At 34.4% G+C, this 23327-nt stretch overlaps 1 protein-coding gene across 19 annotated transcripts in view; it reads left to right on the top strand.

The window, feature by feature from the left end:
* The window catches only part of Ccdc171 (coiled-coil domain containing 171), a 361174-nt gene that overhangs the window by 125505 nt on the left and 212342 nt on the right, over nucleotides 1-23327 (top strand). For all 19 annotated transcript variants that reach the window (XR_015440062.1, XM_087183886.1, XM_087183887.1 and 16 more), the window contains 3 exons: nucleotides 1052-1240; nucleotides 18610-19114; nucleotides 19825-19941. Coding sequence is in view for 18 of the 19 variants with exons in the window: in XM_087183886.1 (XP_087040012.1) it covers nucleotides 1052-1240; nucleotides 18610-19114; nucleotides 19825-19941 (811 nt within the window). In the remaining variant the exon portion in view is untranslated. The remainder of the gene's footprint in view (nucleotides 1-1051; nucleotides 1241-18609; nucleotides 19115-19824; nucleotides 19942-23327) is intronic.

The raw sequence follows: 23327 nt of genomic DNA, 5'->3' as shown, positions 1-23327 counted from the left end.
AAATGAGGGAATAAATTGTGAGAAATACAGATGGTGTTTGTGAATATGAATATGTGTATAATGAGTTTAAAATTACTAATAATTAAAATGGGTGTGTTTTAACCATCTGAGATGGCATTATGTTTTTTTAATAGTTTTTCATAGTTTCAAAACATCACTAAATGTTCTACATTTGATTTTCTTTTCTGTTTGTGAATTAGAAAAATAGAATATTCTGCTTCATTATATGTAAAATGTCTGCAGATTTGCAAATTTCATTTAACCACTTCCTTTCCCATTGATATATCTAAATAGGTTGAGCTTTGTTTCCAAAAATAAGAATATCTTTTAAAAATCATCTCAGGAAAATTGATTATAAAATAAATAACTTTGTTAGAAAAAAAAAGAACATAAAACTTACACGACTCCATTTTCTGCTAAGATAATTTAACCTATTAATTACTGTTTCTTTTTTAAAATTAAATTTTATTTTATCACTACATGTTTGCAGTACATAATGATTACATTCATAGCACACCTTATTTTTCATCCTCTTTCCCTCTTCTTCATCCCCCCTCTCTGGATCTCTTGGTCCCTTTCCCCTATGCAAAAGATCTATCTCTCTGTCTTTCTATTATGTTTTATTTTGCTCTATAATTTATTTATATTTTGGATTTCTCATGTAGCAGAAATCATGCAATATTTAACCTTGCATGTCTGATTTATTTCACTTAACATTATGGTCTCAAGGTGCATCCATTTCCTATAAATGACTCAAGTTTATCCTTCCTTATGGCAGAGTAGTACTCTATTGTATATAATACCACATTTTCTTTATCCATTCATCTGTTAATGGACATAAAAGCTGGTTGCAAGATTTAACCATTATAACTTGTGGTGCTGTAAACACTAATTCCTGTTTCTTAAATGTATGTTAGCTTAAAATTTTTGTATGATCTAAAGGAATAAGAAGAATGGAAAAATTTGGGTGTATTTTGGGAAGGTGCTGCAAAGAAGTGTTGTTTTTTTTTTTTTAGACATATCTCATTCTCTGTTTCATTTCTTCTTATAGGTAAGCCATCTAGAGTATATCTGTAAAAATAAGTCGGACACAATGAGAGAACTTCAACAAACCCAGGAAGACACCTTTAACAAAGTGGCCGAACAGATCAAAGCCCAAGAGAGCTGCTGGCACAAACGAAAGAAGGAACTGGAATTACAGTATTCTGAACGTTTGCTGAAGTTGCAAAAGAGGGCACAGGTATGCTCTCTGTTAAGAGCTATAAAAATGGATAGCTCAGTGTAATTGTTTCAAATTTAAAAAATCAGTTTAAAACTTCTTGAGAACCTCATAGAACTTGTTTAGACACATACAGACATACACACAGAGATAGAGTGTGCGTGTGTGTGTGTGTCTGTAAGAAGGACTGTCTTTATTTAACTTTGGAAGATGAGCTTTGGGTTAAAACATTCCAAAATGCATTGATCAATTAAATTTTAAAATTGTATTTCATTTAGTTTTAAAATAAAAGGTTAAGTGATCTGGTAAAATATTGTCAGTGTTAAAAAATGTATTGTCAGTGTTAGTGTAAGTATCCTTTTATCCATTTGTGGACATTCCCATGAAAAGTATCATTTTAATCCATTTGGAGTTAAAATTTTCTATACCTACTAGTATTATATGAAAACTAGAGTTACAGTTGTAGGCCTTGTTGCAAAATAATTGTGAGATGTTTTGTATTTTCTTTGTTGGACTTGACTGAGAATAAAAGTTATGAGTAGTTAACATAACCATTTTTTCATATAAATTATTATCAGCATTACTTGTATTGTTAGTTGTCATATTTGCTTATCAGGAATAACTAATAATTGGGTATACTTTTTTGGTAGGGACCTTATTGATAGGTCACTTTTTTTGTTCCCAAGATAGGATACTTAGGAACCAGAAGGTTTTTATTCTTATCATCATTAATAAGTATTGAAGCTCTTCATTTGGTTCATTCATACTTATGTTGGCAAGTCTCATTTAAAGAAAACCTCTCTATAAAATATTTGTGTAAAAATATTTGTGTATTTATACACGTTTATATATATATATATAAGAAATTATAATTTGCCAATAACTGGTTTCAGAATGCTTAAAATCAGACCTCTCCTGTATGAACTAAGGGATCCTATATAAATTTATGCCTTTCTCTATGAATTTGAATAAATCAGTAAATACACTTTCTAAAAATAGCCATGTTTCATTGTATGCTGGCTATTATGTAATGTGCTCTGCATTTTCTACTCCTGAAGTAAAACATTCAATTTATTCCTTTAGAGGTAACATTGATACAATGAAGTATACATATCTTAAATATATGCTTTGATCAATATAAATTCTCATTTATCATTATCCTATTTAGGAAGACTTCAAACAATTACCCTCTGAAGTTCTCTTATGCCTTCTGATGTATACTCTTCATAAGCAACCATTGTTTTTTTCTTGTTTTGCTTTTGAGACAGGGCGTTGCTTTGTAGTTCAGTTTAGCCTTGACCTGACTGTGTAGCCCAGGCTGGTCTCAAACTTGTGATCTTCTTGCCTCAGTCTCTCAGATGCTGGGATTATAGGTGTGCACCACCACACCTGGTCCATCCTAATTAACCATTGTTCTGATACCTATTATTATAGATTAGTTCTTGACTTTTATATAAATGGAATAATTCAGTAGTCCTTGGTAGTTTTTCATTCAGCCAACATTAATGTTTTGAACGTAATTTTATTTTATTTCATTTATTTACTTCATTTCTCTTGGTTAACCAGTTAAGAGTGCACTTGTCACATCATGTGTGGGATAGCTGTATAGGAAATTATCAAACATTTTTTCCAAAATGGTTGTATCACTTTATATTCTTGTTTGCAACATATGAGAGTTTTCATTGTTTTCCTTCTACATTGCAGCATTTGGTTATTGTGGAAGACTGCCCCATTGATTATGCCCAAAGCAGGCTGTAAGCAGTGCAGGCTGTAAAGAGTTAACCCCACAATTGGCTTGTTTTGTGAAGTGAGTCCGCCCAAAGCCTACATGACTAGATAATGTAGTAGCTGAGGTCGGGGTGACTTGCACCCAAATTACATTCCCAAAGTGAAAACCTTCTTTACTAAAAAGACAAGGTTAATTATTAACCACAACCTATATTTTGTCTGTTCTGTTCCTAATTTAAGAATGCCTTGCCTGCATCAGTAACGTATCCATAGCAACTTCAGGTAGCCCCTCTTTACCTCAATCTAACTATGATGTCACCAGTAAATATTGATGGCTCTGGGTGTTCAGGGCCTTTGTTTGTTCAAGCCTCTGACTGCTTGAGCACTGGTCATCCTGGGTCTCCATATATCTCTCTTTAATTCTGTCTTTAAGTTTTTCTTCTTGCCATACATCATAGCACTGAGCAGGAGATTGGGACCCACTGCAGGGGTCTTTGATAGGTTATGTCAGTCTTTTTAAATTTTAGGCATTGTAATGGTTTAAAAAAGGTATTTGATTATGTTTTCCCTCCCCCCCTGCTTTTTTTGGTTGTTGTTAGGTAAGGTCTCACTTTGTAGTCTAGATTACCTTGAATTTGCTGTGTAGTCCAGGATGGCCTTAAACTCACCATCCTCCTGCCTCAGCCTCCTGAGTGTTGGGGTTACACATTGTTACCCATCCACACAAATGGTAATTTTCCTAATTTGTGGCTATTAGTTTTTTTCCTGAGAAACTGAAGTTTTATTATAAGACACGATATTTTAACTGCTATTATAGGTAAGAAGACTGTCAAGACAACTTTTATGTAATTATTTAATGTTAATAAAAATACTTTATGTGTTATATACTAGGTATAGAGGACAGTTTCATTCTGTGGTGCTAGCAAAGAGGTATAATACATTGTTCTTTACTCAACAAGTGTGAAATTTAGTTGGAGAGGCACATGAACAATTAAATAATATATCACAAGGTTATACATAATTAATTGGCAAAAGGATACTATAAAATTAGAAGAGGAAGTTCAAAGTTTGCAAAGCTTCATAGAGGAGACTGGAGCTCTTTCTAGGATCTGAAAGCCCAGCGCAAAGAGACATGAAGCAGATCGGAATTCAGAGGTAGTACTGCTAACTTTCTGAGTACTCTGAGGTAATATCCTTTAAGAGTCAACAAATCTGTGGTGTTTTGGAAACGAAAGAGTAAAAGCAGGCACACATTATTTTTACCACTGAAGTTTGACTTGCTAGACTTACGTAATATATTAAGTTAAACAAATAATGTGTGTATATTAGGGGGGTGTGTGTGTGTGTGTCCACATGTATACATTCCAGACTCTAGATCCTATGTTAATTCCATGTTTAAATTTTGAGGAACTGCTAAACTGTTCTTGAAAGTGGCTGTACCATTTTATATTCCCATCAACAGTATATGAAGTTTCCAGTTTCTCTACAAAATGCCCTTTAACAGCGAAACATTTACATTATAGGGAGAACAGGTGTGTTAAGTTACTTTTCTCTTGTTGCTGAGACAAAATACCTGACACTCAAAGTTAGAGGAGAAGGGGTTTACTTGGCTTACAGTTCATAGAGGTTTCAGTCCATCATCAGCAGGCTTCAAGGCAGGATGTCAGAGGGGCAACAGTTCATGGCAGCAGAACACAGCAGAAGCAACAAGGGACTTTAACAGTGCCTTTCTGCTCCCTTTATCTTATTCAGACTACTGAGGGATTAGGGCGGTGCCAAACCAATCACTCAAGTATAGTGGTTTAGTGATCACACACCCTTAATCCTAGCATCAAACATTCCAGATTTAGCTACCTTTGAAAAAGGCTGCATGAGGCTTTGGGGAGACATCTAGACACAAGCCACGACAATGGGTAAATATGTTTTTTATATTTTCAGTATTACCATTGCATAAAAAGACAAGAAAAATAACTTGTAAAAAAAGATATTTTAAATGAAGTCTTTTGATGCCTGTGTCATATGACCAGATTATAATTTATGACAATATGAAGAATGAGAACCAAGGAATAAAAGATAATTACATATACACAAAACAAATAAACAAAATTTTACTCCCTAGCAAAGTGTCTAATTTCTGGCCTATAGTTTCAAAGTTCCTGGAGTTCTGAAAGCCAATAAAGCATCCCTGAAAGTCAGTATTTCAGGAAAGTGGTACATGTTTCAATAAGGAAATAACTTGTCCTCTTTCTTTTCATTTTGGATGTACTTTGAATTTATCAGCAAGAAAAGGAACATTAGTGAAATTACATAGTACTTTTGTTATGCTAAAGAAATCTGTAAAAGATGTGCATCCTAAATCTTTAGTTTTTAAAACAAATTTCAGGATAAGAATTGTGGAGGAATTTGAGAATATTAGTTTTTGAAATTAAACACACTGAAGCGGGGTTATTTCAATAATAGGAATGCTGTTGTCCCATGTGAAAGCTCTGTTTCTTTTCTTTAAAAATATTGGCCTTTAATCTCTTTGAGTGAACACTGGATTTTTAAAAAAGTTTGCAGTGTTTGCAGTGTCACCATCAAATAGGCTTTGTTCTTCAAGAATAATTTGTAGTAAATACTGCAGTACTTTTAAAAGTCCCCATGGAAAGTTAGAATTAATATAAAACAGAATTTTGACAAGTTGATAAGTTTCAAATACATTTGGAAACATTATGTTAAGTACCAGAGACAACTTTTTATTTATTAAATACCTATGGGGTATAGAGTACGATGACAGATTCTATAGTGAATAATTCTTGCCCTCTAGGAACCAGCAATCTCTGTAGTTGAAAGGCAGCGGGGATACATGTACACATGGAATCACTAAGTAACAGTGTAGAATTAAATGCTTACATGGCCCTTAAGTTCAGAGAAAGTCAAGTTCACTGTGAATTAGAATGCTAGTAAAATATGTTATAGAATAGATAGGAGCTGAAATAAGCTCTGAGGATTGCTAGAAATTGACTGGTGTTAAGGAGTTGGACAGGAAAGGACTGGGATGTAGAGAATGTGTTAAATTGTGAAAAGGAGTGGTCAGGTTAATGTCTGCATAGTAAAGAGCAGGCTAATCTCTTTCATCAAGTTGAGGACAGTGGGGAAAAGTGACGTTTTTACAGGGGAAAGCCTGTAGGATGCTGTGACTTGAGGGGGCGTTCTTGGTTCAGTGAAGACAGCAAGATGAGGTCATAGGTGAATCTAGCTCAAGGACCATTGAGCTGTAAAATTGTATCCACCTCATGGTTTGGAGTTTGAGATCTGTCGTATTTTAAAATGAAATAAACCTTTCATAATAAGCCTATTTTACTTTTAGTTCTCTTTTAACAGTCCATTTGATTTTGACTAATGGTTTTGAATATTGTTTTGAAATATTTAAAATATTGTGAGCAAATATATCCTTTCACCATTTTTTCCAAAAGTTTTGTTGAATATAAACTTCTTCCTAAGACACTAGTTCACTTTTGTTTTTTAGGTACCAGGGTTCGAACTCAGGACCTTGTGCTTGTGAGGCAGGTGGCGGAACCAAAATCCCCCACCCTGTAGTTCACTTTTATTTCTACTTACTTAGCTATTGCTAGTTTGTCTCTTTTATCTTCTCAGGTTTTCTATAATTTTCTCTTCTTCTTTTAATAGAACGGGTGGGATGTTGATTTTGGAGAGAATGTGGAATTAATCTTTGTGATTTTCACTTTTCCCCACATTCTTTCCAATCCCCCTGCAATTCTACTGCTACTCCTGGCAGTCTTTATTAATATTTCTGACTTTCATATCCATTTACTAAGTATAGTAATGTTGAAGGATTTTGTTTCATCTTATAGCTTTTCAAATAAAGTTAAATTCCTTAGCTTAGCATTTAAAGCTCTCAATCATCTGTTCTGTACCAACTTCTCAAATTTCCATCATTCTCTATTTTCTTCAGGTGTATTCAATTATTTGTACTTCCTTAAAACACGTTATCCTGCTTCCAGCTCTTTCCAAATTCTTGTCATCCTGCTTTAGCTACAACTATTCTTACTATTCTTAAAGGCTGGGTAGCATAGGAGGTTTGATGTACATCTTCCAAGTTCACCTGCCAACTACTTTTTGCTCCTTTAAAAAATCTTCTTCCTTACATTACTTGCTTTACTAGTGGTATTTGTATAGAACTCTGGGGTAAAATTTCACTGATAGAATACTGGTGCTGCAGCTTGGCTGTCAGGGGAAATATGATTGGGGATGTTATGATTTGGATATGAAATAGTTTCAAAAAGATGATGGGTTGAAGGCACAATATGACAGTGTTCAGAGGTGAAGCCTTTGGAAAGGTGGTTGGATCTTGAGGGTTCCCTCTTCAGCAGTGGATTAACCCAATGATGGACTCATAATTTGATGGCATTATTGGAAGGTGGTGGGAACTTTAGGAAGTGGGGCATAGTTGGAGGAAGCAGGTCACTGGGGGTGTGCTTGAAGAATGTGTCCTGGTGTGTATGTCTTTCTTATTTGCAGTGAAAAGCCATATCTAAAATATAATTTTCTTTCTGCCTTAGGCAAAATATCCAAGAAGATGAATCTTTCAGAGTGCCTTCTTGTATAGTTCCCTTTGTGTTTTGTATTAAACCTCTGAATGCCTCCTCCTCCTACCTACTTTTGGGAAACTTTATCTCCTAGGATTTATTTTTTCAAAAGTATATTTCTACAAGTGTGAAATCTTTAGTTACTGCCTTATCATTGCCCATCACAGCCTTTGACAGTCAACTCTTGCATAGTGGTTAAGAGTTTATATGATTTGCTCCAAGTTATCTCCTTAGAGGTGTTCCTGCCAATGTAAATTTTAGAAATGTCTTTTGTTTCTTTTAGATGTGCACAGAGTAACTCTTGAATCAGATGCATTCACCATATGACTCTTCCATAAATCCACAATTAAATTTTTTTTTTTTGGTACCGGGGATCGAACTCGGGTCCTTGCACTTGCATAGCAGGTGGCGAAACCACTGAGCTAAATCCCCAGCCCTGCAATTAAATTTTATACATAATATGGTCTAAACCAGTGATGGTGAACCTTTTAGAGACCAAGTACTCAAACTGCAACCCAAAACCCACTTATTTACTGCAAAGTATCAACATGGCAATTAAATCTTTTTTTTTGTTTCTGGTACAGGGATTGAACTCAGGACCTTGTTGCCTGCAAGGCAGGTGTGGTGCCACTGAGCTAAATCCCCAGCCCATGGCAATTAAATCTTAATACTGAAGTTTTAGTTTAGAAAAAACAACTGTTATCTGATGCTTGACTGCTGGGGCGATTTGGCTCATGTGCCAACACAGAGGGCTCTGTGTGCCCACTATAGCACTTGTGAGGTAGGTTTGCCACCACTGGTCTAAATTAATAATACAAAAGAGAAATAGTTTTCCTTAATGTTTCTAAAGGATTATCTCATAATGAAAACAACACTTTTTTATGCAGAGTATAATATTTCTCTGTCTTCAAATGACCACTTTATTAAAACTGTGAACTCCCTCAGTCTGCTTTTCAAAATAAAGAGATCCATGGCTAAATCATGATAGCTAACTTGTCAAATAAAATTCCAACTGGGACTGTTAAATTATTGTCTGACCCTTTTTTGTTGCTGTTATTTCTATTACATGCCACATTCCCACTTATCCTTTGTCATATTTCTCCAAAAGCCTGTCAACATTATTTTGTTAAGTTCCCTTTGGTACTCCTGTGGCAATCTGGCATAGTTCTGTTATGATATACCACAATAATTGATTTACTTGTATGTTTTTGTAGCACATGGAATTTAGTGAGTAATCAATAAGGTTTATTAAATGATAAATGAATAAAGGAAGTTCGGATCTGTTATTTCAAATTTGCTCTTTACTTCAGCAGTACCTATTTATTTTTTCTTGTATTGGGGATTGAACTCGGGACGTTCCGCTTGCAAGGCAGGCAGCAGCACCACTGAGCTAAATCCCTGACCCAATACATCTTTTTTTTTTGACATTATTCATTTATTTTTTTTCCCATTAAGTTTATTGGTACATTTTCGGTATAAAATACAGTTACATTCATCATTGGGATCTTGTACCTTTACATGAGTATCTTGGTTCTTATTTTTTTTTCCCTTCCCTTGCCCTCCCTTCACCCCCTCCACCCCTCCCTATTTGCAAAGACCTTGTTTCCATTTTTTTTCCTCTTCTCATGTTTTTTCCTTTCCCTTTTTTCCCTTCCCCTACCCCTCCCAATTACCCTGCTCTTTTAGACCTTTTCTTCCTGTTACACAATATCAGTTATACATTTTTAAAATTACAATATTAAGATCTAGGAGACATTACCATAGATTTTACAGAATTTAAAAGGATATAGAAAGCATATTACAAAAATCATTTTTGAAATAAATTTGACAACTTCTAAGAAGTACCTTGGAAGACAAATTAATGAAACTAACTCTGGAGGAAATATAAAATTTGAATAGCACCTATTAAAGAAAGTATATTCTTAGCTTGAAAAGCTACTTCTATGACAACAGCAGGCTCATAAACATTTTAACTGATAAATTATATCAAACAATTAAAGCAGAAAAAAGAAGGAACACTTCTCCCCTCATTTTAGGAACTCAACATTGTGCTAATCCCAAAACTGGATAAAGATAATAGAAGAAAAAAAGTATGAACATAGATAGAAATTTGTTTAACAAAACAAACTCTTAGAAGTCAGATCTGGCAGGATGTAGAAAGTGGTTTTATTATAGGGATGGCAGTGTTGGTTCAGCATTGGAAGATCCACCCTCAAAAGTCATCATTTTAACAGAGAAAAGGAAAAAGCCACATGATCCTGTCACTAGTTGGAGAAAAAGTATCAGACTAAATTCCACAGCTGTTCATGGTAAAAGCTATCAGGAGCCTAGAAGTAGAACAGAAACTTCTCAACAGATTAAAGACATGTACTCCATACTTCCAGCGAGAATGCCTTATATAAATGGAGAAGATACAATGCTTTCTCCTTAAGGTGGGGAACAAGGGCAGATATGCTTACTCTTATCTGTCCATTAAACTTTGAAACCTAGTCCCCACCAAAATAATCTGGCAATAAAATGACACAATTAGGATAGGATTGGCAAGGTAGAAGCAAAATCTTTATATGTAGATGAAAGTATTAGTATTATGTATTATTATTATTAAAGTATTAGTATTATTATGATTAGTATTTTTCTGATTCTAGAGTTGCACACCATTCCTTGTGCTATACTGGCTATTTATCATCTTCTTACATCTACATTTTAATTGGGTTGTCTATTAATGAGCTCTAAGAATTCTTTATATATTCTGGTCATAGATTGTATGTATTGTAAATATGGTCTGTTTAAGGACTACTTTTCATTAATGGTGTCATTTAAAGTTCTAAATTTTGATGGAATCTCATCAATTTTTTTCTTTCATACATCATGTTTTTTGTATCCTAGGTAGTTCTTGCCTACCCTGAATTCATAAATATTTTCCCTTATAATTTCTTCTTAAAGTTTTATATTTTTAGGCTTTCTTATTTAGGCTCATAGATCCCTTCAAGTTATTTTCATGTATGGAAAAAAAGGGTTGAGATTAATTTTTTATATATGGATACCAGGTGTTCCAGTGCTGTTTGCTGAAAACACTATCTCTTCCTTGGCTCTTGAATTGAGTTTATATTCTATAAAATGCTAATGTTAAATAATCTTTCAAAACTCAGTGGACCATATATGTGTGGTTCTATTTCTAGATTCTCTGTTTTATTCCAATGATCTATATGTCTTTCCTTACACCAACTTCTAGGTCCTTTGTACTCCTACATAACTTTTAAATTTCAATATCGAATTCTTCATTTATAGCAAGTATACACAGACCTGAATTTTTATATATGCCTTGTGTTTTCTAATCCTGCCAAATTCAAGTACAAGTTCTAGGGACTCCTAGAGATTTCTTAGTATTTTCTCTGTAGATGATCATTTCATCTACATACATCGTTTTTTTAACCCTCCTATCTCTTGTTCCCTTTCTCATATGCAAAAGATTTACATCCCTGACTCATAATCTCCTTCCTCCCCTCTGGTACCAGGGATCAAACTCAGGACCTTGCACTTGTGAGGCAGGCATGGCGCCACTGAGCTAAATCCCTGGCCCTCCTATTATCTTTTATTTTGCTCTTTATTTATATTTTGGGTTTCTCATATAAGTGAAATTATGCAATATTTATGCTTATGTCTAATTTATTTCACTTAAAATTGTGATCTCAAGGTGCATACATTTTCCTACAGATGACTCTTTATCCTTCTGTATGTCATAGTAGTACAGCATTGTGTATAAATATCACATTGTTTTTATGTGTTCATCTGTTGATGGACACATAGGCCACATCCAAGATTTAGCTATTGTGAATTGTGCTGCTGTAAACATAGGTATGCATGGAACATTGTAATATGTCTTTAACTCTTTTAGAAAGACATCCAGGAGGGGAATAGCTGGGTCAAATGGAATTTCTTGTTTTTGTTGAAGAATCTTCATAACTATTTTCATAGTAGTTATACTAGTTTACATTCCCACCAACAATCATAGAAAGGTTCCCTTTCCCCTGTAGCATTACCAGCATTTGTTGTTACCGGATTTCTTAATGATAGCCGTTTTTTCTGTAGTAAGATGGGATCTCAGTGTTGTTTTAATTTGCATTTCTCTAATGGCCAGAGATGTTGAACGTATTTTTCTATATTTATTGGCCATTTGTATTTCTTCTGAGAAGTGTCTGCTCATTTCATTTATTCATTTTTTTGATAGGGTATTTTATTTTGAGGAGTCTAATTTATTTAAATTCTTTGTGTATTCTAGATACTAGTCCTCTGTCCAAGGAATAGCTGACAAAATATTTTTCCCATTCTGCAGGCTCTTCACTCTGTTGGTCATTTCCTTTGTTGTGCACAAACTTTTTATTTTGCTGTAATCTCATTTGTTGATTATTGGTGTTTTTATGCCCTTGGGATTCTGTTCAGAAAGACATTGCCTATGCCTATGTCTTTGTCTTTAAGAGTTCTACCTATTCTATCTTCCACATTGTTTCTGTTTTAATATTTAGATCTTTGATCCATTTTGATTTTGTAGTTTAGTACATAGTGAGATATATGGGTCTAGACTCAATCTTCTGCATGTAGACATCCAGTTTTCCTAGCACAATTTGTTAAAGAGGCTGTCTTTCCTCCAGTGTAAATTTTTGGCCCCTTAGATCAGGTAGCTGAATATGTATGTTTCTGCACCTTCTATTCTGTTCTATTGATTTATGTGTCTTTTTTCCCCCCAGTATCATGCTGTTTTTATCACTAGCTTTGTAGTATAACTTGAAATCTGGGATTGTGATGCTTTCTGCCTTGCTGTTGTTGTCTAGGATTGCTTTTGGCAGTCTAAATCTCTTCTGGTTCCATATGAATTTTAGGATTGTTTTCTCTAGTTATGTGAGGAATGCTTTTGTTATTTTGATTAGTGTTGCGTTAAGTCTGCTTATCATTTTTAGAAATCTGCCCATTGGACTATTTTGATGCTGCCTATCCAGGAACAAGGGATATTGTCCTCAGCATTTTTTTTTTTTTTTAAAAATCATGAATGGATGTTGAAGTTTGTCAAAGGTTTTTTCTGTATTTATTGGGACAATCATGTGATTCTTGTCTTTGCTGTTGTTTATGTAATGTATTACATTTATTGATTTGCGTATGTTGAACCATCCCTGAATTCCTGGGATGAATCTTACTTGTTCATGATATAGGATCTTTTTGATGATTTGTTGCATCCTGTTTTCCAGTATCTTGAGGATTTTTGTACCTGTATTCATTAAAGAGATTGGCCTATAGTTCTCTTTTTTGGTTGGGTCCTTTTCTGGTTTTGGAATCAGGGTATTGCTAGCTTCCAAGAATGACTTTGAGAATACTCTTTGTCTTTCAGTTTCATTAAAGAGTTTGAGGAGTACTGGTATCCAGCAGTGAATCCTTTGGGACCTGGACTTTTCTTAGTTGGTAGTTTTAAAAAAAATCATTATTAAATCTCATTGCCTGATACTGGATTATTCAGTATTTTTTATATCTTCTTGGTTCATATTTGGTAGTTCCTATGTGCCTGGGAATTATCTATTTCTTCTAAATTTTTCATTTTATTAGAGTATAGGGTCTTAAAGTAGTTACTAATAATCTGGATTTTTGTGGAGTCCTTTGTGATTTTTCTTTTTTTCATTTCTAATTGCATTGATTTAGATCTTTACTTTTTTTTTTTGGTAAGATTGACTAGGGGTTTGTCTATTCTTTCAAAAAAAAGCTCTTCACTTCATTGATTATTTGTCATATTTTTTAGTTTCAATTTCATTAATTTCTGCTCTGATATTTATAATTTCCTTCCTTGTACTAGTTTTGGATTTTGATTATTTTTGCTCTTTTAGGTCCTTGAGGTGCATCATTAGGTTATTTTTATGGACTCACTATTTTTCTATTTATTTATTTATTTATTTATTTATATGTTGACTCACTATTTTTCTGATGTGAGCATTCACAGCTATACTTTCTTTTGGGACTGCTTTCATTATGTCTCATAAGTTATGGTATATTGTACTGGCATGATCATTTGATACTAGGAGCTGTCTTATTTCTTCCTTGATGTCTTCTGTGACCAATTGGTTATTCAAGAGGGCATTGTTCAATATCTGTGTGCATACATAATTTCTGTGGTTTCTTTGCCATTGATTTCTAGTTAGAATGCACTGTGATCTGATAATGATATAATTTTCATTCTTTTGCACTTGCTTAAGCTTTCTTTATGGGCTAGTATGTGGTATATTTTGGAGAAGTCCTATATGATGCTGAAAAGAAGTGTATTTTGTGGTTGTTGAATGGAGCACTCTGTACATATCTATCAAGTCTGTTTGTTCAAAGGTTTGGTCCAACTCTGACATTCTTTGTTATTTTTTCCTAGTTTATCTACTTGCAGTAGTAGGGTATTGAGATCTCCCATTAAAATAATGTTGGTATTTATCTGATGTTTTATGTGCAGTATTGTTTGTTTTATGAAATTGAGTGCACCAATGTTTGCTGCATATGTTTATAATTGTTCTCTCTTCCTGTTGAATTGTTCTCTTAACCAATGTGTAGTGACCTTCTTTGCCTCTTCTGATCAGTTTTGACTTGAAATCCATTTTGTCTGAAATTAGGATAGCTAATTTCTGGGTTCCTGTTGCATGGAATACTGTTTTTCAACCTTTGGTTTTTTTTTTTTTTGGTACTGGGGTTGGAATTCGGGACCTTATGCTTGCAAGGCAGGTGGCCACACCACTGAGCTAAATCCCTGGCCCTCAACTTTTGGTTTTTAATCTGTGTATTTTGTTTTGGATTAAATATATTTCTTGTATACTACATATTGTTGGGTTTTGTTTCTTGATTCATTCTAACAGTCTGTGTCTTTTGATTGAGGAATTGAGACCATTCATATTGAAAGATATTATTAAGATGTATTGACTTTATTTTCCTGTTGCTGATTTCTTCCTCCTCTTCTTTCTGCTTAACTGGTCAGTCTGCCTGATGTATTCATTTTATTAGGTATTTTGACATTTTTGGCTTCATTGTCTCTTTTTAGGATATCCTTGAGAATTTTTTGTAGTGCTGGTTTTGTGGTCATAAATTTCTTGAGATGCTTTTTGTCATGGAAATACTATATTTCTCCATCAATTTCAAAAGTAAGTTTTGCAAGTTATTAAGTCTGGGTTGGAAGTTTTTATCTTTTAGGGCTTGAAACACTTCACCCTAAGCTCTCCTTCCTTGCCTTTAAGATTTGAGTTGAGAAGTCTGCTGAAATTCAAATGAGTTTACTCTTATAAGTGATTTATTGCTTTTCTCTAACAGTTGTCAAGATTCTGTCCCTGTGTTGGACTTCTGGGATTTTTACTATGATATGATGTGGAGATTTTTTCTGATTGGAGAGGTTTTCTTTTGATTGTCACTATTTTGGGGCTCTGTATGTCTTATTTGTATCTTCACTTTTTGGATTTAGAAAGTTTTCTGCTATTGTTTCTGTAAACAGTTTTTTATGCCATTTGTGGTGCCTTATGATTTTTCACATTCCAATTAATCTCCATCTTCTTATTGTCACGTAGCAGCTGTTGTGCCCATTGTTCATATTCTCTTGTTGTTTTTAAGGTATCTCTGAGCAATTGGTCTTTGTTTTTGTTTTTTTTGTTGTTATTTTTTGGGGGTACCAGGGATCAAACTAGGGTTCTTGTGCTTGTGCAGCAGGAGGCAAAACAACTGGGCTAAATCCCTGGCCCAGCAATTGGTCTTTGAAAGCACCTCAATCTTCTAATTCTGATATTCTGCCCTCACATTGCTCGTTCTTCTTCCTGTACTTTTATTATAATTTTTGATTGCCTAAGTTTCTGTTTGGAATCTTTTTATGGACTATAATTCTTTGCCAAACTGGACATTCATATTTTGTATCATTTTGTTTAGCTCAGCTAGCATTTTATTAGTGTCTTCCATAAGCTCTCTGATCGTTTTGTGTATTATATCCATTATCTGTTTAGTTTTATGTTCTTTGAGCCAGCTGAGCACTTTATTGTTCTGTTTCTTAATCTCTCTTGTTATTCCTTTCAAATAATTTGGTTGTGTGGCTGTAGGTAATGGGAAAGGGGATGTTACCAGAACCCCTGCCGTGAGTCCTGGTCTCCTGTGAGCCACTACAAGACAAAATGAATTAAAGAATAAAGACAGGAAATGAGACTTGGAGAAAAAGCTGAGCTTTTGGTCTGATCAGTGCTGCTCTGGGCAGCAAAGACAAAGGCACCCTGAGCTTGCTACTATTTATTGGGTTCATAGGGAGCATCAGATGACTCAGAGGGTGGCGATAATCCTAAATTGACAAGGATCTTATAATTGGGGGGAAGTATCAGATGACTTGAATGGTGGCAGTAATTCTATGAGGCTGAGAATCTTATGTTGATGAGGATTTTAGGTCCATGAGAAGTTTAAATCGATTAGGAAGATGAGATCAGCAAAATGTTCTTAACAACAGTAGGTGGGATGAGTTAAGCTGATAAGGAATTTGTCCCTCCACAGGTGAAACCTTTCTGCTCAGTTCTGAAAGACCCAGGATGTCTTCAGCTGATGTAATCTTGCCCTTGAACGTCACAGCCTCACAAGACTATTGAGGCCACAGACAGCCCTAATCATAATTTAATTGTGAAATGATTTTTTCCTCAAAATTATGTAGAGTGGCTCCTGACATGTGGCTTTTTCTTTCTTCCCTCTCGTTACCCCATGTATCAGCTCTGGGGTTGATGGAAGTTTTGGAAGGCATTTTGCTGGCTTGTCTTCTTGTGTTTCTATTGTTTTTTATTTGTTGTGCTTTACAGTCTCTTACAGTGGAAAGATTTTGTTGCTAGTATGGAGGTCTCTTTAGTTAGTCCATTTTTAGTTTGTTTTAGTCAGGGTTTGCCTTCCTATAGTACTGTTTCGTGATCCAACCATCTCTGTTAATTTGGGACGACAAGATGCAGTGTAATTGAACCAGCACCCAGTTCTCTGGGAATGGACTGAAGTATTGTTAAAGTCTTCAAAGTAATCTGGATATTTACATACCAAGAAAATCTATTAATAGGACCAGATGTGCATCTGTGGCAACGTCAAGTAAACCAGCAATGGTAATATCATCCAAGACAAACTGAATTTTATTTTGAGACATGGTCTCAGTATGTAGTTCATACTGGCCTTGAACTTACTATGTAGCACAGGCTGGCCTCAAACTTGCAATGATCCTCCTGTGTCAGGCTCCAGCGTGTTGAGATTACCGACATGCACCACTGTGCCCAAACACAAACTGGTTATTGACATAAGAACCATTATTGTACCACCTTAGAAATCTATAATTATAGTATAAACATTAAGACAAATGAAATATTGACATATAGCAAATATCTACTAAGTGTGACAACTATATCTCCACTAATCATAAAAAAGAGTTAAACAGTAGTGAGGTAGTGTTAACTATCTAAAGTTTAATAAAGCTTAATGGTTATACTATTAAAGCTATAGTAGGGGTTTGAGAATGGGAGGATGCAAAAAAAAACTTGAAAAATTAAACAGTGGGTGATGAGAGAAAAGTGACACAAAGGACCCTACTAAGGAATAGGATATTAATAGAATTAGATAAAGGTGATAACAGGAAAAAAAGAAACTGAAAGATAAAGGGAGGAAGAAGGAAATAATGTGGAAAATAAAAATTAGAAAAAATTAAAAGGAAAAAACGAAAAAGAAAAAAGGGGTAAGAAAAAGAAAGTAAAAGGAAGATGAGTCCAAAACCAGAAATAAAAAAAAATACTTTTGAATGAATGCTTTTTTTTCAGAATCTGTAGTTTTGAAGTCCAGCAAATCATGGTTTTATCTGCCTAGCCTTATGTCCTATGAGTTTATGAGGTGCCTTCTATTCCAGATGGCCCTCTGTTTACTGTAGGCTGTGGCAATGGCCATGCTGAGATGTGTCCTTGCTCATGTTTGTAGATAGTGAAAGTAATTAGACCTCAGATCTGCTGAATGTAGGCAGCAAGGTAAGGGTTCAAGTACTTAATGAAGACAGGCACTTCCAGAACCAGCTTTTTCTGAGCTCACTTCAAGCTGGCCCTGACTTCTCATTATGGGTGCTAGGCCTATGTCCTCTTTCTGTGGTTAACTTTCTCAGGGGACTCTTTCTAGTCCACTCCTTGTCATGGCTGTCTCCCATGGCTGTCTCTCACCCAGTCACTTTTGGAGGGTAGCAAGGTGAGCCCTGAAGTGAAGTTGTTTTTTAGTTATTCTGAGTTCCAGATTTAAATAGTCAACCCTTTCCTGAAATGGCACCTGATTAAGCACTCTTTGGCAATATGGCAGGCACTCATGCTTGAATCCCTATCTACCCGTTGTCTACCATATAGAAGGAGTCCCCCTGGAGCAAAACCCCATACTGTTTTTGCAGATCATAATGGCTGGGGGCCTCCATCACTGTTTTCCCTAGATCTCCCAGCCCTGGGCACTTACCATAGTTCTGGGGAGCCAGGTTCCCCTCCCTGTGAGCCTGGTGTGTGTGTGGGTGTGTGTGGGGGTTTAAGAAGAAACTGAAGTAAGAGGGCATGCTTCGAATTAGCCAGTGCCTTCTCATCAGTAAATAGGAGACAGTCAGATGCTTTTTCTTTTATCATAGATTTAGACCTTTGTTAATTTTGGTAAAAGGTAATGCCTTTTTGTGAATAGAAAAGCCTCTACTAGCAGTATAATTTCTGTTTAAAAGTTACTGAGGAATTGCAAAAGGAGAAATTATGTAGAGAAAACATTTTCTTTTTAAAAAATACGTATTTATGTGCAAGTTTACATGAAGTCCACAAAGTGCCCTTAAATTTATGGGTGTAGTTTATATAAAGCTTCTGTGTAAGTGGATTTAAAAATCAGTGTGAACATTCAGACCTAAGATGTTTGGCTTACTGTTGCTGTATCTTATATAGTTTTTGGATATTTTAGAAATGGATCTTTTGAAAGGGGAAGAAGTAGTGTCAGCAAAAGTTTTTTTGGTCTAAAGATAAATTAATAAATGCTTGTTTTATAATCAAATATATTATCTGACATCTTTTTTAGAAATTTCAAGAAATTGCAGAAAAAAATATGGACAAATTGAACTATATTGAGAAGTCACATGCACAGTTAATTCTTGAAAATTCACAGTTCAAAAATGTGTTGTCAAAGACTCAAAGGGAGCAGACATCCTTGCTGGCAGCCTGTGCATTGATGGCTGGTGCATTGTATCCCCTCTATAGCAGATCATGTGCCTTGTCTACACAGAGAGATTTTCTCCAGGAGCAGGTCAACACTTTTGAATTGTTCAAATTGGAAATTAGAACTTTAGTTGAAGCATTGTCAGCAGTAGAGGAAAAGAAGCAAGAGGAAGCCAAGATGAAGAAAAAACCATTCAAAGGATTGATACGTGTATTCCGGAAAGGTGTTATTGCAATTTTGGCAGCAAACAGACTCAAGATTTTGGGCCAATCATGTGGCTCTCTTTTTACTTGGATGGAAAGTTTCAAAGAAGGCATAGGCATGTTAGTGTGTACAGGAGAGCCCAAAGACAAGCTTAAATTTCCAAGTAAGATATCTGAGCTTTTAAAAATATAATTAGCACATATGAAACCTTTAAAAGATCATGTCACATCAAATCCTATAACTTAGTTCTGTATCTATGTAGACACATAGTGTTTGTATAAATAAATGTATATTTTTAGACAAATCAGGCTCTTGATAATTTATTGTCAATTGATTAATATATAGAGCAAATATGTATAATTTTGCCATTGTTTAGCTTTATTATATTTGAATCTTTTTTGTAATAAAGTGAAGAGCTTATACAGCAATTTTTAAATTAAGATAATCCAAAATAGCCCTACTTAAAAGTATCAGTATAATTTAACTTTTTATAAATAGTATAAAAGAGCAAGTTAAAAAAAAACTATTGAAGACTTGTATAAAAATATCACAAATGTAAATTTTCCAGCTAACATTTTTGAGTATTCTGAAGAAACAATAGATTCAATTGTTAACTTTTTAAAAAGCAGACTGTTAAGTAATAAGAATAAAACTAAGGAAAATTTCTGTCTTTTTTGACCACCCTTAATAGTTACTTATAAACTGGATCAATCAAATCTAACATTTCTTATAGATTTTTTTTCTGTGCCAGTCAATGTTCTATGCAGAAAGTTTGATTTGTTAGTTAAATAACTGAATACTGTAATGAATTTTATATATGGATTTTAATAACTTTTTATAGCATTTCATAATGGATATTTTCTATTTTTACAGAACATCAAAAGGAGCAGTTATGTTGTTTGCAAGCACTCAGTTGGCTCACCAGTTCTGATCTTCTTGCTGCAATAATCAGTTCTATGGCTGAGTTACAAGAAGTCATTAGTAAAACAGGTATGATCTCCCCTTTTATGTCATTGCAAAATATACTTAAAAGCAAATGTCCAGAAATTCTTTATGGCTAATAAACCATCTAGGAAGAAAATGTATTTGTTCTTTTCTTTTTTTATTCAGTCACAGACAGCTTATTCAACCTATATTTAATAATGTAAATTAATTTCAATTTTGATGGCTAATTTGGTCTTTAATAATGGTGGGAATTAAGTGAGCTTTTTGACAAATGTATGAACCTTTTATCTGTGATCTATTTTCCTATGGAAAGCTTACCATTAATTTTTTTTTATTAAATACTATAGGCAGTGTTCTCTCACTTGTTTTTGTCTTCCTTCATTTATACTTCTGGTTGCAAATTTCAGAAACTAAAGTAATAAATGAGCCAGTAGAAACTTTCTCTGTCTCATTTGGCATTATGCTTTTATTTTTTCTAGATTATTTTAGATAGAGTTAATTTGAATAGTCTTCTTTCTACCAGGTGGGGAATCACCTATAATCAGCAATTTCCAAAGGTCTAAAATACAAGTTTATTTCTTTGTGATTCAGATTGTATGATGTATTTGTGTAAAAGTTTCATTGAAAACTAGTTTGCTTGGCACTGGGAGAAATGTTGATATACAATTAATTCTGTGTAATTCTGATTAAACTGTGTCATTGGACTAATTATAGTCATTTCAGATACATTAATAGTAAAAATAATACAATGTTCTTGTTAAGACTTGCCTGTTCAATGAAATGTAACCATGAATGAAATGATAATGTCAGATGTAATTTAATTTTTTACACAATTCTGTGTAATTCTGAATCATTCATTGTGATTTCAAGTATCTAGGCCAAGGCTTTTCTAGTAGGAAACTTTTACTCAAAAGATTATTTTTAGATGTGGCCATTGATGTTGGTGAGTCATGTATGTTTTTAATGTATTGGCATGACCTTAACATACTGGATTTGACGTCTAAAATGAAAATCTCAATTATTGTAAGAATTTTGATATTACAGGTTAACAGCAAAATTCTAGCACTTTTGAAAGAACGTAATTGTTTTTGAATTTAGTTTAATAAGCTGATAATTTGTGTTATCCATATTTTTATACATTTGGAGACTTAAAAATAGATTGCTAAGCTATAATCTTATTCATATTAATTTATTTAATGTAATTCTTTGTCATTGTGAAAAATATATTTACCCCTCTACATTAGGAGATAAAAGAAAAATGTATGAATTCACTTGGTCTCCCAGAAAATAAATTACACAGTGATTTTAGAGCAAGAATGACATCTGATGCACAACTTCAGGCAGGATGCAGTCACGGCTGGGATGTGGAGGTGCAGACTTTAAATAGTGTAAGAATATATAGAAGGTGCTAAAAGTTCCCCTGTTACGTCCTTAAACTTTGGTGATGCATTTGTAGGTGGTGGGCAGAGACCCTAGTTTCCATGTTGCTTTTGTAAACACTGGACAGGTGGCAACCTCCTTGCTTTCATTATAGTGTTTGCCCACTTGAGATAAATTGCCTTTTCTAGGTATCCAAATGGTGTGCCTGCATGAGATCATTTACCTCAAACAGGGGAGAATGTTACTTCCACTGAAGGGCTGAGATATCAATCACTGTGGAAATAAAGAGCCCTCATTTAGCTGAACTTTTTGATATGACTGGCCCAAACTAAAATTTTAAAGATAGAAGTAAATATGCTTATTTGCTTTGAAATACCTCTGAACAAACATAAGTGATTTAAGTAGAATGTTAATATATTTTGTTATACATTTAATCTATAGTTGAATCCTAATTATCTAAAAAATAGAATATCCAAATATACCCTTGTTAGTACTCCTCAGAGCTTCTTTTTCTAAAAAGTTTATTTATTGGTGTATTTTAGGTATACAATGTAGTTACATTCATCATTGGGATCTTGTACCTTTACATGATGTATCTTGGTTCTTATTTTTTCCCCATTTCCCGGCCCTCCCTTCACCCCCTCCACCCTTCCCTATTTACAAATAAATTATTTGTTTTTTTCCTTTTCTCATATTTTTTCTTTTCTCTTCTTTCCTTTCCCCTACCTCCCCAATTTCCCCTACTCCTTTAGACCTTTTCTTCCTATTTCACAATATCAATTATACATTTTGATCCTTATTTATACTTTAGTTTTTCACACCAGAGAAACTATTCGGTATTTACACATGTGTGTCCTCTTTATTTCACTTAAGACTATGGCCTCAATGTGCACCCACTTAGCTATAAATGTCTCTAGTTTCTTATTCTTTATGGCTGAGTAGTACTCCATTTTATAAAAAAACCACATCTTTATCCAGTCTCCAGTTGATGGGCAATTGGGGTGTTTCCAAGTTTTAGCTATTACAAACTGGGTCACATAAGCATGGGTGAGCATATATTACTGTGGTATGATTTAATTCTTTTGGGAAGGTACCCAGAAGAGGAATTGCTGGGTCAAATGGGACTTCCAATCCTAGTTGTTTGAGGTATCTTCATATTAATTTCCACAGTGGTTGAACCGGTCTGCACTCCCACCAACAATGGAGAAGGGTTCCTTTCTCCTCACAACCCCGCCAGCATTTGTTATTGGTTGATTTCTTAATAGCACCCATTCTTTCTGGGATGAGGTGGAATCTCAGTGTTATTTTCATCTGGATCTCTTGAATGACCAGTGATGTTGAACATTTTTTCATATGCTTATTTGCTACTTTTACTTCTTTGTTGGAGAAATGTTTGTTCATTTCAGATGCTCATTTTTGAATTGGGTCTTTATATTTGGGGGGGTCTGATTTTTTTGAGTTCTTTATTCTAGATAGTAGATCTTTGTCTAGGAACAGCTTGGAAAAATTTTTTCCCACATTGTGGGTTGTCTTTTAGCTCTGTTGGTGGTTTCTCTTGCAGTGCAGAAGCTTTTTAATAAGATGAGATCTGAATTGTTGATTCTTTCTGCTAGTTCCTGTGCTACTGAGGATTTGTTCATAAAGTCTTTTCCTATGCCAATGTCTTCAAGAGTTCTACCTAACTTATCTTCCAGCAAGTTTAGTGTTTCTGTTTTAATATTTAGATCTTTAATCCACTTGGATTTTAGTTTAGTGGATGGTGATAGGTATGGGTCTAGTTTTAATCTTTGGCAAGTTGAAATCCAATTTTTCTAATACTATTTATTAAAGAGGCTATCTTTCCTCCAGTGAGGATGGTTGGCTCCTTTGTCAAAGATGAGGTGGCTGAGTATGTCTGGAGTTGTTTCTGAATCTTCTAATCTATTGCACTGATCCTCGGGTCTGTTTCTTTGCCAGTACCATGCTGTTTTTATCACAGTGGCTATTTAGTATAGTTTCAAGTTGGGGATTGTGATACTCCCTGCCATGTCTCTGTTGCTTAGAATTGCTTT

Source organism: Heterocephalus glaber, unplaced genomic scaffold (genome assembly GCF_053883595.1).
Source record: "Heterocephalus glaber isolate CG9 unplaced genomic scaffold, H.glaber_assembly_v1.0 deba00001481, whole genome shotgun sequence".
NCBI classification, from domain to species: Eukaryota; Metazoa; Chordata; class Mammalia; order Rodentia; family Bathyergidae; genus Heterocephalus; species Heterocephalus glaber.
Note: the sequence above shows the minus strand (reverse complement) of the source record. Positions and strands in the feature narration are given on the sequence as shown.